Genomic DNA, 14,521 nt, shown 5'->3' on the forward strand with positions numbered 1-14,521 from the left:
GTGTTGTTAAAGATATAATGTTATATTAGTCTCCTCTAGTATTTTCACTTTTTTTTTTTTTCCTTTAGCTATACCGTTTAGAACGTTATGATGAATGCTTAGCTGTGTATAGAGATCTTGTCCGAAACTCCCAAGATGACTATGATGAAGAGAGGAAAACAAACCTTTCAGCAGTGGTTGCAGCTCAAAGCAATTGGGAAAAAGTGGTTCCAGTGAGTACCCTTGTGTACCCATATAGCCATGAAATAGCATTCATGTCCAATGTTTGAATGGTATTTTACTCCACAACAGGAGAACTTGGGCCTCCAAGAAGGCACACATGAACTGTGCTACAATGCTGCATGTGCACTGATAGGACAAGGCCAGCTGAACCAAGCAATGAAAATCCTACAAAAAGCTGAAGGTAGGAAGTTTTTTAATGTTTTTTTTTTAAATATTTATTTTTTAGCTTTAGGTGGACACAATATCTTTATTTATTTTTATATGGTGCTGAGGATTGAACCCAGTGCCTCACGCATGCCAGGCGAGTGCGCTACTACTTGAGCCATATCCCCAGCCCTGTTACTGTTATCTGTAAATATAATGCGATTCTAACTTTGTAGAATGTTTCTTTCTTTATTTTTTTGGTACTGGGGATTGAACTCAGGGGCACTCCACCACCGAACCATATCCCGAGCCCTATTTTCTATTTTATTTCAAAACAGGGTCTCACTGAGTTGTTTAGCGCCTTGTTTTTTTTGAGGCTGGCTTTGAACTCGTGATTGATTCTCTTGTCTCAGCCTTCTTGGGATTACAAGCATGAGCCACTGCTCCTGGCTTGTAGAGTGTTAACAAAAATTGCGTTTGTCATTTGTGAAATTATTAAATGGAAGTTACTGAGGCATCAGAATTTTAAGGTCATTTGATCTTTTGTTAGTTGGTTTGTTTTTTATTTACTGGTGATTTAATCTAGGGATGCTCTACCACTGATCTACGTCCCCAGCCCTTTTTAGTTTTATCTGAGATAGGGTCTTGCTAAGTTACCCAGGTTGGTCTCAAACTTGCTATCCTTCTGACTCAGCATCCCAAATAGCTGGTATTATAGGCATGTGCCACCAGGTCCAGCTGGCTGCCTGTTTTTGACCATGTTTCTATCTAATCCTTAAATCAGTCCACTCATTTATCTGACCCTCCCCCCACACCTTGAACCTAGGGCCTCACTCACACTAGGCAAGTGCTGTACCACTGAGCAACATCCCAGCCCCGGCCTTTTGTTTTTAAATATTTATTTTTTAGTTATAGTTGGACACAATACATTTATTTATTATTTATTTTTATGTGGTGCTGAGGATTGAATCCAGGGCCTTGCATTTGCGAGGCCAGTACTCTACCGCTGAGCCACAATCCCAGCCCCAAATCCCAGCCCTTTTTAATTTGAAACAGGATCTTTCTTGTTAAATTGTTTGTGCTAGCTTTGAACTTGTTGTCCTGCCTCTACCTCCAAAGTAACTGGGATTATAAGCATGTAGCACTTTTCCTGGCTTCATTTACACATTTTCTGTTTTGTTTTGGTACTAGGAATTGAACCTGGAATGCTTTACCACTGAGTGACATCCCAACCCTTCTTATTTTTTATTTTGCGACAAGGTCTTGCCAAGTGACTGAGACTGGCCTCTAATTTGATATCCTCTTGCCACAGCCTTTTGAGTTGCTGTGTTATAGGAATGTGCCACCGTGCCCAGCCATTTCTTATAGTCTGAATTTTTTTTAATATTTATTTTTTATAGTTGTAGTTGGACACAATAACTTTATTTTATTTATTTATATGTGGTGCTGAGGGTCGAACCCAGGGCCTTGCATGTGTGAGGTGAACGATCTACCGCTGAGCCATAACCCCCACCTCTAAAGTCTGAACTTTGAGGAGTAGAATTTTGAACAAATTACTGTAAATATTAAATGTAAATTAAGTGACTTGATTTTAAGCATTTATAACAGTACATGACTTATAATAAAAAACTAGATACTAGTTATTGTTATACTAGTAATACTAGTTGTTATTGTACTACTATTTCTATTCAAATAGGTAATAATATGGTATGCTTTTGTGTGTGTGCACATACATAATAGTGGGATGCATTTTGACATATTCATAAAAGCATATAACATGGTTTGCTCTATTTCAATCCCAGGTATTTCCTCTTTCCCCATTCTCCCTCCCATGACCCCCTTCTTCTCCTCTGTTGGTCTTCCTTCTATTTTTTATTTATTTATTTTTAAATTAATTCATTTTATTTTATTTTTTGGTAATCAGGATTCAACCCATGGGTGCTTAACCACTGAGCCATATCCCTAGCCCTTTTTTTATATTTTATTTAGAGACAGGGTCTCACTGAGTTGCTTAGGGCCTTACTAAGTTGCTGAGGCTCGCTTTGAACTAAGGATCTTCCTGCCTCAGCCTCCCTAGCTGCTGGGATTACAGGTGTGTGCCATGGTGTCAGGCCTATTTTTTATTTTTTAAATTGGTGCATTATAGTAATATATAGAATTGAATTGAATTGTGATATACATATTTGCATACAACATAATTTTTGGTCATGAAGCTTTCTTTTTTGGGGGCTACCAGTGATTGAACCCAGGTGCTTTACCACTGAACTACATTTTAGCCCTTTTATTTTTTATTTTGAGGCAGAATCTCACTAAGATACTTAAGGCTTCCCTAAGTTGCTGAGGCTGGCCTCAAACTTGGAGCACATCCCAATATGCTGGATGTGCTCACCACCCCTGGTTCATGAAGCTTTTAATTAAGAAAAATAGGGCTGGGGATATAAGTGATAAGGAGAACATGAACTTAACATGTACAAAACTCTAGGTTCAGTTCCTAGCACCAAAAAAAAAAAAAAAGTTGGGGGAGAAATTTATAGAGCTATGTCTGATCTCAATTCCTGAAACATTTAGATTTTTCTTCTGTACACATTTTTCCTGAAAGCAAGAAAATTGATGTTATAGGGAAGAAAAGGTGAAATGGGGTCTGTTTTTACTTTTAAATGTTGAAGCCTAAAATAAAGAGCAGTTTTACATGGTGATACTTGCAATCTAGAGCCTCAGAAGGCTGAGGTAGGAGGATTACAAGTTCAAGGCCAGCTTTGGCCACTTAATGAGACCCTGTCTCATAACAAAACATAAAAAGGGTTGGGGATATAGGTCAGTGGTAGAGTACCCCCAGGTTCAATCCCCAATACTTAAAAAACTAACCAAATAAATAAATACATAAATAAGAGCAAAGATTCGAGCATGATGATTAGAAAAATATTCATTTACAAATTAAAATTTCAGTGTGGCACATTTCTGTAATCCCAGTGGCTCAGGAGGCTGAGACAGGAGGATTGGGAGTTCATAGCCAGCCTCAGCAAAAGCAAGGCACTAAGCAACTCAGTGAGTGAGACCCTGTCTCTAAATAAAATAAAAAATAAGGCTGGGGATGTGGCTTAGTAGTCAAATGCCCCCGAGTTCAATCCCTGATAACCTCCCCCCACCAAAATAAAAAATTAAAATTTTAGAGGTTGGGATGTGGTAGAGCACTTGTGTGGCATGTAGGAGACCCTGGATTTGTTCCCCAGCACAAAAACCAAAAATATAAATTTCTTAAGCAGGGTATGATGGCATGTGTCTGTAGTTCCAGTGCTTTGTAGTTTAAAGCAAGAGACTTGCACTTGGATTTGAGACAAGCCTGGGCAATACAGAAAACCTGTCCTAAGAATAAGGAAGAGGGGCTGGGGTGGGAAAAAATGTACCACTCATTGGGATGGGGATGTGGCTCAAGCGGTAGCGCGCTCGCCTGGCATGCGTGCGGCCTGGGTTTGATCCTCAGCACCACATACAAACAAAGATGTTGTGTCCGCCAAGAACTGAAAAATAAATATTAAAAAAAATTCTCTCTCTCTCTCTCTCTCTTTAAAAAAAAAAAGAGAAAGAAAGAAAGAAAAATGAATATTTCTTGATCACACCCAATATTGACAGTGATATGGCAATGGGTATTCTCATATATTGTAGGTTTGAATGTAAAAATAGTACAGATTTTGCAATGGGCAGTTTTGGTGATGGGCAGATTTTTAAATTTGCATGTTCTTTGACTAAATTCCATTTCTAGAAATTTATTTTGACGGAATAAATAACTTCACATATGTATCTGTATAATGTTAACCAAAGGTAAATTTATAAGAACAAAAGATTAGAAACAGCATGAGTTTCTGTACTAGTAAAGGATTAGCTAGGTTTTATTATAATCACACACTAGATTATCATGCAGTCATTAAACCAATAACATAGATTCATATTTATTATAACATAGGTGTTAAAAAACATTATATTAAGTAGGAGAAGGGAAAGGGCTCAAAGAATATGCAGAATACCCCACTTTCATTTTAAGATGCAGCCATGCATTTTCATTAAAAAGAAAACAAAAAAAACTGAAATGCTGGTTTTATCTCTAGGTGATAAGATTATTTTCTTCATTTAATGTTTTTCTATAATCAATGCTTAGTAATTAATAATTATTACATTTACACATTTAAAAAATTGTTTTTAGCTGTTGATGGACCTTTTATTAATTTATTTATGAGAATCAAACCCAGTGCCTCACACATGCTAGGTAAGCATTCTACCACTGAGTCAAAACCCCAGCCCCTACATTTACATATTTTTAAAATGCCCTTTAAAAAAACTTTTAGCATAGACACTACAAGTGAAAAAAAAGTGCCAAAGAGGTAGGGTAATCAACATATATATAATATATTTGATGTTAATGTAAATTTTAAATTTGCTTGTTGTTATACTAAAATATTCTGCTCGGTAATTTAGTTCTTACTTTTTGACATGGTAAAGGAAATGGGAATTACCCAGCAATACTAATTTTAAAACAATTTTTTTTCTGTAGATCTTTGCCGACGTTCATTTTCAGAAGACTCTGTAAGTATTCTGTTAAACCAAATTTTACACTTCTAACGTAATTACTAGAGGTTTTATTGTATTATTTACCAACTTTTTGTAAAAGATGATGAATTTATTAAATAGGTGTCACTTGATCAAAGTCAAGACTAGGACAAAGTCTAGGGTGATAAGCTAAAACTTAAAAATTTATATTTACCATAAGCATTTTATTTTAAATTCATATAAATATAAAATTATTCTCTTAGTTTAGGATGTGGGACTAAAGGTTTTTGAGTCCTCCTAGCAGTTTGATGCATACTTATTATATAATCCAATATTTCTTGTTTTTCCCTTTTAATTTTCTTTTTTAAGTACAATATTGTTTTTTTTCCCATTTTTTTGGTTTTGTTTTGTTTTGTTTTTTTAATCTTTTCAGGGCCTAAGACCAAAACCAGGGTCTTGTGCATGGTAGGCAAGTGATGTGCCATTGAACTAAATCCCCAACCCCAAGTGCAACAATGTCTTAACTCATTAAGTCCCAAGTTTCAATTTTGCCAATATTTCGATGAAATTGACACAGGAGTATTGAAATAGATTGGAAATCATAATCTAGAGGTTATACATATTACTAACATCCCTAATAATATTATAATGTAATTATAGAATATTCATTGTGATATAATTTATAATAAAAGTTCATTATTTATTGATAACATTATATAATTGTATTATATTTTACATACTATATTTAATTTTGGGGGAGTGGGGGGGATGGGTACCAGGGATTGAACTCAGGGCACTCAATTACTGAGCCACGTCCCCAGCCGTATTTTTTATTTTATTTAGAGACAGGGTCTTGCTGAGTTGCTTAGCGCCTTGCTTTTCCTGAGGCTGGTTTTGAATTCCTGATCCTCCTGTCTCAGCCTCCCAAGCTGCTGGAATTACAGGTGTGCGTCACTGTGCCCAGCACTATATGTAAATTTTTATAGTTGTCTCACTGGATGATTCAACAAAATGGGGATATAGTTGAGAAGCAGTTTCATTACAGAGACATTATAGATGTTAACTTTTTCTTTTTGGTCTCTAAGGTTTTTGTCTCATAACTAATCAGAAAGTAATTTTCTATAGGAAACTATCATTAGCAAATCTTTCTGAGCTTTTTACACAGTTTACATTTTTGAAGCAAGCTTCTTTTATAGATATAGTTTTTATTTTAAAATTCATTTTATCATTTCCTTATCAAACACAACTGACAAAATGTGCTTGGGAACAAACATCTGATTCCTAGTCAGGATACAGTCAGTCACCAGCATACAGTAATCTGATTGCTGGTCACCATAGTGCTGAGTTGGTAAAATAGAGTAGCTTCTTAGCTCTCAATACATGTTAAACATGAACATCAGCCAGACTTCTGGAAGGATTGGATTATATGGGTTGATAGCATCAGTTAAGAGAGCTACCTAGATTTTAATAGAATTCATTCAATTATAAAATTTTGGAAATTGGAAAAAAGTTTCTTCTCCTGCTTATGTATTTGAAGTTCTTTATATATTATTAATTAGAATTTTGTAATTTTTGGTTTAGAGTTATAGTAGAATTGACACAGAAGCATTTTTAATATTATGTTTTTAAAATTTATGAATATTATATAAAGTAATACATGGTATTCCTGTTTGTTGTCATGTTCTTCAGAATCTTTTTGCCATATTTCCTTTAAAAAATCTCTTTTGGTGACAATTCTATATTTTTGAAAACTGACCCTCAGGAAAAACACCTGAAATTACATGTCTTCTTTTTTTTTTTTTTTTTTTAATTTTTTATTTTTTTATTGTTGGTCATTCAAAACATTACATAGTTCTTAATATATCATATTTCACAGTTTGATTCAAGTGGGTTATGAACTCCCAATTTTACCCCGTATACAGATTGTTGTATCACATCAGTTACCCTTCCATTGATTTACATATTGCCGTTCTAGTGACTGATGTATTCTGCTGTCTATCCTATTCTCTACCTTCCCCCCTCCCCTCCCCTCCCCTTTTCTCTCTCTACCCCCTCTACTGTAAATCATTTCTTCCACTTGTATTATCTTGTCTTATCCCTCCTTTCCTCTTATATGTAATTTTGTATATCCCTGAGGATCACCTTCCATTTCCATGCACTTTCCCTTCTCGCTCCCTTTCCCTCCCACCTCTCATCCCTGTTTAATGTTAATCTTCTTCTCCAGCTCTACATGTCTTCTTAAAGATTGTAAAACTTTCAAGTGTTTGGTAAAATATGTGAATCAGTTTGTAAAATTTAGAGGAAAAAAAAGTTTCTTTTCCTGCTTAGGATGGGACTGAGGAAGACCCACAGGCAGAACTGGCCATCATTCATGGTCAGATGGCCTATATTCTGCAGCTTCAGGGTCGTACTGAGGAGGCTTTGCAACTTTACAATCAGATAATAAAACTAAAGTAAGTGCATTAAAAACGAAGTATCCTTTATATGGGGTAAGGCTTCGCTTTAAAGGTTTGTTCAATTTTAACTGTTGCTTGTTGTTCACAGGCCAACTGATGTGGGATTGTTAGCTGTAATTGCAAATAACATCATTACCATTAATAAGGTATGGAATATTCATGATTTTCCTATATATCTATGACACTGAAAGCAGATTACCCTAGCTTTATTCTAGGATAAGTGTTATTTTTTCCTTGACAGAAAAAAAATCCAGGTCTAGCAAATCACAGCAGAGAGTATTTAGCCCTTAAAATGTTGATGTTTCTGCAGTGTATTTTCAAGTAATAAAACTCTTGGACTGAACTTTATGCCTCCATTCTCCAAGTTTATGATCATTTAGAGAATCTCTTTCTTAGAAATATAAGTTGTTTGGACTTTTAACTTTAAATGCATGCTTGTTTTATGTGATTTCTTCATATACTGAGTTTCAATGCATAAGTTTTCATTATAAATTTTTTCTCTTGAGTATCCACCCCCACTTCCAGGAAGGGGACGAGGTGTAGGCACATGCTATATCTTCATCCTTTCATCCTGTGGAAAATATTACAAGTGTCTTTGAATATACATAGTCTTAATTTAAGAGTATTATGCTAATCAAATTAATCACAACTTAGAACATTATTTTAATGGAAAAACATTCAAGTTTAGATTTTAAATCCAAGGTAGTAGAAAATAGAAGTAGCTAACATTTGATTTCTCTTGATATGCTGTGTGATTTTTCAAGTGCCATCTTATTTCATCATCATAGTAATATTTTTAGGTGTTAGTCCTTATCTCCAGTTTATAGGATTTTAAGCTGGGGCTGAAAAAAGTTGAAAAGATATAGCCAATAAGAGGTAGCACTTGATCCCAAGACTCTAATTCCAAGGCTTGTCCCTTCTGCTCCTTTATGATACTTCTCTCCTCAGAAAGTCTTGATGGTGCTTCTCTCCTCCACAAAAATGCTGAGGGTCTCTACATGTGAGATGGTAGCATTAAATGGGGTTATCATTGCTGCTGGTATTTGAATCTTGGCAGAAATACATAACTGCCTATGTTTATGAATTTTGAAATGCTTGTCAGGATGGAGCCTTTTTATCTGACATATATAATTTTAGAGAGTATATTATGTAAAATACATATCTCTATCTAAATATAATTTATATATTGAACTTAATTTTCAGTTCACAGATTTATTAACTTTTTATTCAAAATAATAAGTCTTTGTCATTATGTACTTTAAAATTCATCCTGATGTTTTTTAAAAATAAATGCATGTTTAAATTTCTTGTCTGTAGACATATTTGTTTTGTTTTGTTTTGTTTTGGTTTTGGGTACTGTGGATGATTGAACCCAGTGATGTTTCAACACTGAGCTACATTATCGCCATACCTTTTTTTTTTTGAGATAGAGTCTCAGTTGCTGAGGATCTTGATAAGTTCCTGAGGCTGGTTGCTGGGATCAAGTTGCTCCCTTTACACTATGCCTTGTCTACTTATTGGTACCTGGGGATTGAACTCAACCATTGAGCCATATCCCCAGCCCTATTTTGTATTTTATTTAGAGACAGGGTTTCACTGAGTTGCTTAGTGCCTCGTGTTTGGTGAGGCTGGCTTTGAACTCGCAGCCTCCCTAGCCTCTGGGATTATAAGTGTGCACCATCATGCCTGGCTCTTGTCTTTATACATTCTAACTGCCATATTTGGTGAAAGGAAAATCTCTGGGTTGGCATATTTGAGTTGACTCCAAAGAAGGAATATGGTGTAAAGGTTAAGCAACAGAATAAGCATATGTACATGTAAAGAAATATTTATGGTTTGTGGGGGAAAAGTGAGAAAACGGAGGAGTATAGATATTTGTTGAGTAGTAAAAACAAATAGGTTATTAAATTATATTAAGGTATGATAGGCCTTGAAAATTCAAGTTTTTGAATATTTAAGTGAATGTCATGACAGTGTTCAAGAAAAGTCTAGCAGTGGCGTGCATGAAGAATTGCATTATAAAAATATAATACAAGAGAACCAAGTAGAAAAGATGGTTTCTTTTTGGGGGGTGGTTTGCTGTGTTGCCTAGGCTGGCCTCAAACTCCTGGATTCCATTGATCCTGTCTCAGCCACCTAAGTAGTGGGACTAGATGTGCACTACTGCGCCTTCATAATGAGAAAGAGTAAAATTTGTTTTGGATTTTTTCTTTGCTTTTAATCTTTAAAATGGTATAATAATTTAATTAAAAAAAATTTTAGACCTTTATTTCACTTATTTATTTTTTTATGTGGTGCTGAGGATGGAACCCAGGGTTTTGCATGTGCGAGGTGAGCGCTCTACCGCTGAGCCACAACCCCAGCCCATAATAATTTAATTTTTACAAGCACAGCTGTATCACCTGTTTGCAAGTAAATATGCTTATTTACAAAGCCCTATTTCTAAATAAATACATATATTACAAAGTTTGGATAGTAGACACTCAGGTTCTCAGCTTGTCTTTTTTTTTTAAGTGCAAAACAAGCAGTTAATGGAAAGAAGAAAAAAATCTTCAAAGCAGCTCACTTCTCACTTAAACCATTTATTTGTAAATAAGAATCCTTTTTAAAGCTCTAGAGGAGTGGGGCTAGATTGTAGGATAAATACATATACACTGGTAGGTTTGAATTGCAGAGATTTTTGTCTACATCTGTGAACCAAGAACCCAAGACAGATTTAGCTGCCCAACAGATAACTATATCTAAGCTCTCTTGTTATATTGATATAAAATAATGAAAGAGGAGTAAGGCCTTAATGTGTTAAAGGAATTGAAGTTGGAGATTCTGTTAATGATGGATATACTTTATTTTGTCAGGACCAAAATGTCTTTGACTCCAAGAAGAAGGTGAAACTAACCAATGCAGAAGGAGTAGAGTTTAAACTTTCCAAGAAACAATTGCAAGCTATAGAATTTAACAAAGCTTTGCTTGCTATGTACACAAATCAGGTAGGTAATAGGCTTCTGGTTCCCTAACTGAACTTTTTGTAATATGACATATGAGATATGTTAGTCTAATCTGTTTATATTTTTTTTATGTTTTTTCTTATTTTCTTCTTTATCATATCATATGTCATAGATTTTTTTTTTTCTTAAACAAGTAATTTACCCAGTTCTCTTTAAGGATATGGCTTTTAAGGGGAAGAAAATAGCATTAACATCTTTGAGGTGACTTTCTCATTACTTTGTTTTAATCTCTCTGAATTAAAACAAACTTATCAAAGATGCCAATCATGATTACAGATTTTAGATTCATCTTTTATTTTAATTGTGCATAATTGTAGATTATAAATGTTAAGGTCAGTTCTAACTCTTTTATTTTTTTCTCTTTATATATATATATTTTTTTATTGGTTGTTCAAAACATTACAAAGCTCTTGACATATCATATTTCAAACATTAGTTTCCAGTGGGTTCTCTTTATATTTTTTATTGGTGCATTATTGTTGTATATAATGATGGCATTTGTTGTTGTATATTTGTACATGCATGCAATATAATCTTATAATTTGACCAAAATCCTTTTTCTCCACATCCTCTCTAGCATTTTTTTTTTTTTTTTTTTTTTGGTGGGGAGGGCGGTGCTGGGGATTGAACTCAGGGGCACTCAACCACTGAGCCACATCCCCAGAATTTTTTGTATTTTATTTAGAGACAGGGTCTCACTGAGTTGTTTAGCCCCTTGCTGATACTTCACTGAATTTATTAGCTCTAGCATTCATTTGATGGAGTTTTTTTGGATCTTCTAAGTATAGGCAGTTTTAATTGTAATATGCATTCTAATTTTAACTATAATATTTGTTCTAATTAAATTTTGAAATTTATACTCTTAGAGTCAAGGTTTTATTGGGAGAGTGAAAGGCAGTAATAATTTAGAACCGAATCAAGTTATTCTTAATACTTTTGTAAGAAATATTTGTGTTTTGTGGTTTTAAAGCTTATACTTGAGACATGATATTTTAAAAAAAATTCTGGAATTTATGCATTCAAATGAACATGTATAATGTTTCCTTTAAAGGCTTTTAGAACACATAACTTAAATTCAGTAAATGGAAATCTTTTTTTCTTATAAGAAAAAATTGAGAATAGATGCAATAAATTGTTTTTCTAAGCTTGAGTAGTTCTTCACCTATTTGGGTTTTTTTTTAGATATACGTGACAGTATATTTTGACATACATACATGGAGTATATTATATTCTAATTAGGATCTTTTCTTGTGGTTGTACATGATGTGGAGATTCACTGTGGTATATTCATATGTTCCTCTTTTCTTTTAATTTCTTTAACCAGATTGTTTTTGTGGGGGTTGGGGGTGTGTCTTCTAGGCAGAACAGTGTCGAAAAATATCTGCTGGTTTACAGTCCCAAAGTCCTGCACATCTCCTGCCTGTGTTAATCCAGGCTGCCCAGCTCTGCCGTGAAAAGCAGCATACAAAAGCAATAGAGCTACTTCAGGTAAAGACATTATACTTGAACTTATTTTTTTTTTAAGTTGTTAATGGACACACTACCTTTATTTTTATTTGTTTATTTTTATGTGGTGCTAAAGATCAAACCTAGTGCTTCACCATGCTAGGTAAGCACTCTACCACTGAGCTATACCCCCAGACCTATACTTGAATTTTTAATGAGGTATCAGGCAGTTATGGCCTTGTTTCATAATAATAATAGCCTATAAGCTTTTATGTTTGTTGGGAAAAGTAATAGAAAATGTACCAGTAAATAAATTCCAGGGTTACTTTGGTTCTTTTTTTTTTTTTTTTAATATTTTGTTTTAGTTGTAGGTACACACAATGCCTTTATTTATTTATTTAATGTGGTGCTGAGGATTGAACACAGTGCCTCACATGTGCTAGGCAAGCGTTCTCCCACTGAGCCACAACCCCAGCCCCACTCTGGTTTATTCTTATGCTACAGCTTTGTTTTCTGTAAGTTTGCAGAACATGGGTAACTTGTGTTTTAGTAATGTATTTTTCAGTGAATTCTACTCAAAACTTCAATCGTTACTTAGATTTTTTTGTTTTGATTTTGATTTTGAGACAGAGTCTTGCTAAATTGCCCATGCTGGCCTTAACCCCTTGAGTAGCTGAGATTATATGCATGCAACACCATGCCTGACTTCCAAATTTAAAAATCTTATATAGCTGAGATAAGTGATAAGTAATTATAATATCTGCAGTTGTGTAAATTAAATGATTTTTTTTCTCTCAACTGAAACAATTTCAGGAATTTTCAGATCAGCATCCAGAAAATGCAGCTGAAATTAAGCTGACCATGGCACAGTTGAAAATTTCCCAAGGTATTAATATTTGATTTTACGCTTTTAACATAATGGTAAAGCATAAATTATTGTTTTAAACATGAGTAGACTTGAGATCACCAACAGATTTTGCAGTGAGGTAGTTGGCCCTTTCTTTTGGTTATTCCTCAGTTGCTAGAATGAGTCTTAAAGCAAAGTATTCTTCTGTCCAAAAGTCTATACTTACACATATTTATATCTATCACTGGGGAGAAAGGGATTATTTTGTATTATACTCTCCAATAGTGTTCAGCTTGGCCCTTTATCTTTCATTTTTATCTTGCCACCTATAGATTTAATGAGAACTGATGTGTATGATTCTTACAGAAAACTATCAGTGTTTTAGTTTTGTAATTTTGATTCAACCTTGAGTGATTAAATAGAATTATTGTTGTCTAGCATTCTAGCCACTAGCCAAATGAAGCTATTCTAACTTTAAATCAATCAAAATCAAGTGAAATTTAAGATTTAGTTGGGTTAGCCATGCTTGGAAAGACTTGGTAGCCACATGCATCTAGTAGCTGCTGTGTTAGATAGCACAGATGAAAGCATTTTCTTTTCTTTCTTTGGTACCTGGAATTGAACCCAGAGGTGCTTAACCACTGAGCCACATCCCCAGCCTCCCTCCTTTTAAATATTTTTTTAGTTGTAGATGGACACAATACCTTTATTTTGTTTATTTAGTTTTTTTAATGTGGTGCTGGGGATCAATCCCAGTGCCTCATGCATGCTAGGCAGGCGCTCTACCACTGAGCTGCAACCCCAGCCCCTGCTAGCCCTTTTTTATGTTTAGAGACAGGGTCTTGCTGAGTTGCTAAGTGTCTCACTAAGTTGCTGAGGCTGGCTTCAAACTTGTAATCCTCCTGTCAGGAGTTTGCCACCACTTCTGGCTTGAGAGGACATTTTCTTCATTATAGAAAACTGTCAGGCCACTCTGGTTCTCAATGAGGGTGGTAAATGGTCAAAAAAATCTCATATATTACAATGGCTGAAATTAAAATTTCATGAACTGGGGGAGTTTGGCAATTAAGAAAAAATGTCCAAAAAGTCTTTTAAATAAAGCAATAAAAAACAGAAACAGTGTTGATTTCCCTGTTACCCTCACATTTCCTTATCTTCCTCACTTGTCTTTTTTTTGAATCCAGGTACACTTAACACTGAGCCACCTCCCCAGCCCTTCAAAAAAAAATTTATTTATTTATTTTTTTGAGATAGGGTCTGACTAAGTTGCTTAGGGCCTTGCTAAGTTGCTGAGGCTGGCTTTGAATATGGTGATCCTCCCGATTCAGCCCTCAGCCTCCCGTGTCACTGGGATTACAGGTGTGCGCCATCATGCCTGGTTCCTTGCCCTTCCCTTTACCTTTTTTCCTCATCTTTTTTTCGGGGGGGGGGTGGTGGTGATGGTGTTATTTGGTTTGGGTTTGGGTTTCTATTTTGGAGACAGGGTCTTGCTATATGTTGCCCAGGCTGGCCTTGAACTCTTGGGTTCAAGCAGTCTTCCTAATATAGCTGCCTTAGCCTCCTTGAATAGCTAGAACTATAGGTGCACCTGCCAATACTCTTGACTGCCTGGTTTCTGTTGATTCTTACAAAGATTATTTATCATCCTGAGAGGAGAAAAAACCAGGAGAGAGTCTTTGGTATTTTTTTTTAATTATTATTTGTTTTGTTTTGTTTTTAAAGTTGTTGAAGTTTATAATGAGTGGAAAACCCAAAATTTTATCACCACAGATTTTCCCTTGCATTTATATCTATATTAACATATAGCAAGGCCTTTAGGGAAGGATTCACCTACTACTATATTCAAATTACAGAGTGAT

The 14,521-nt window shown here is 34.9% G+C and overlaps 1 protein-coding gene across 1 annotated transcript in view; it reads left to right on the forward strand.

Annotated features, from left to right (window-relative positions):
* Srp72 (signal recognition particle 72) overlaps positions 1-14,521 on the forward strand; it is a 34,665-nt gene that overhangs the window by 6,267 nt on the left and 13,877 nt on the right. The window contains exons 4-11 of the mRNA XM_005320028.5: positions 69-212; positions 292-403; positions 4,913-4,944; positions 7,237-7,361; positions 7,453-7,510; positions 10,220-10,351; positions 11,729-11,857; positions 12,629-12,701. Coding sequence (XP_005320085.1) covers positions 69-212; positions 292-403; positions 4,913-4,944; positions 7,237-7,361; positions 7,453-7,510; positions 10,220-10,351; positions 11,729-11,857; positions 12,629-12,701 — 805 coding nt within the window. The remainder of the gene's footprint in view (positions 1-68; positions 213-291; positions 404-4,912; positions 4,945-7,236; positions 7,362-7,452; positions 7,511-10,219; positions 10,352-11,728; positions 11,858-12,628; positions 12,702-14,521) is intronic.

The sequence above is a fragment of the Ictidomys tridecemlineatus genome, chromosome 9, assembly GCF_052094955.1.
Source record: "Ictidomys tridecemlineatus isolate mIctTri1 chromosome 9, mIctTri1.hap1, whole genome shotgun sequence".
Classification (NCBI taxonomy): Eukaryota; Metazoa; Chordata; class Mammalia; order Rodentia; family Sciuridae; genus Ictidomys; species Ictidomys tridecemlineatus.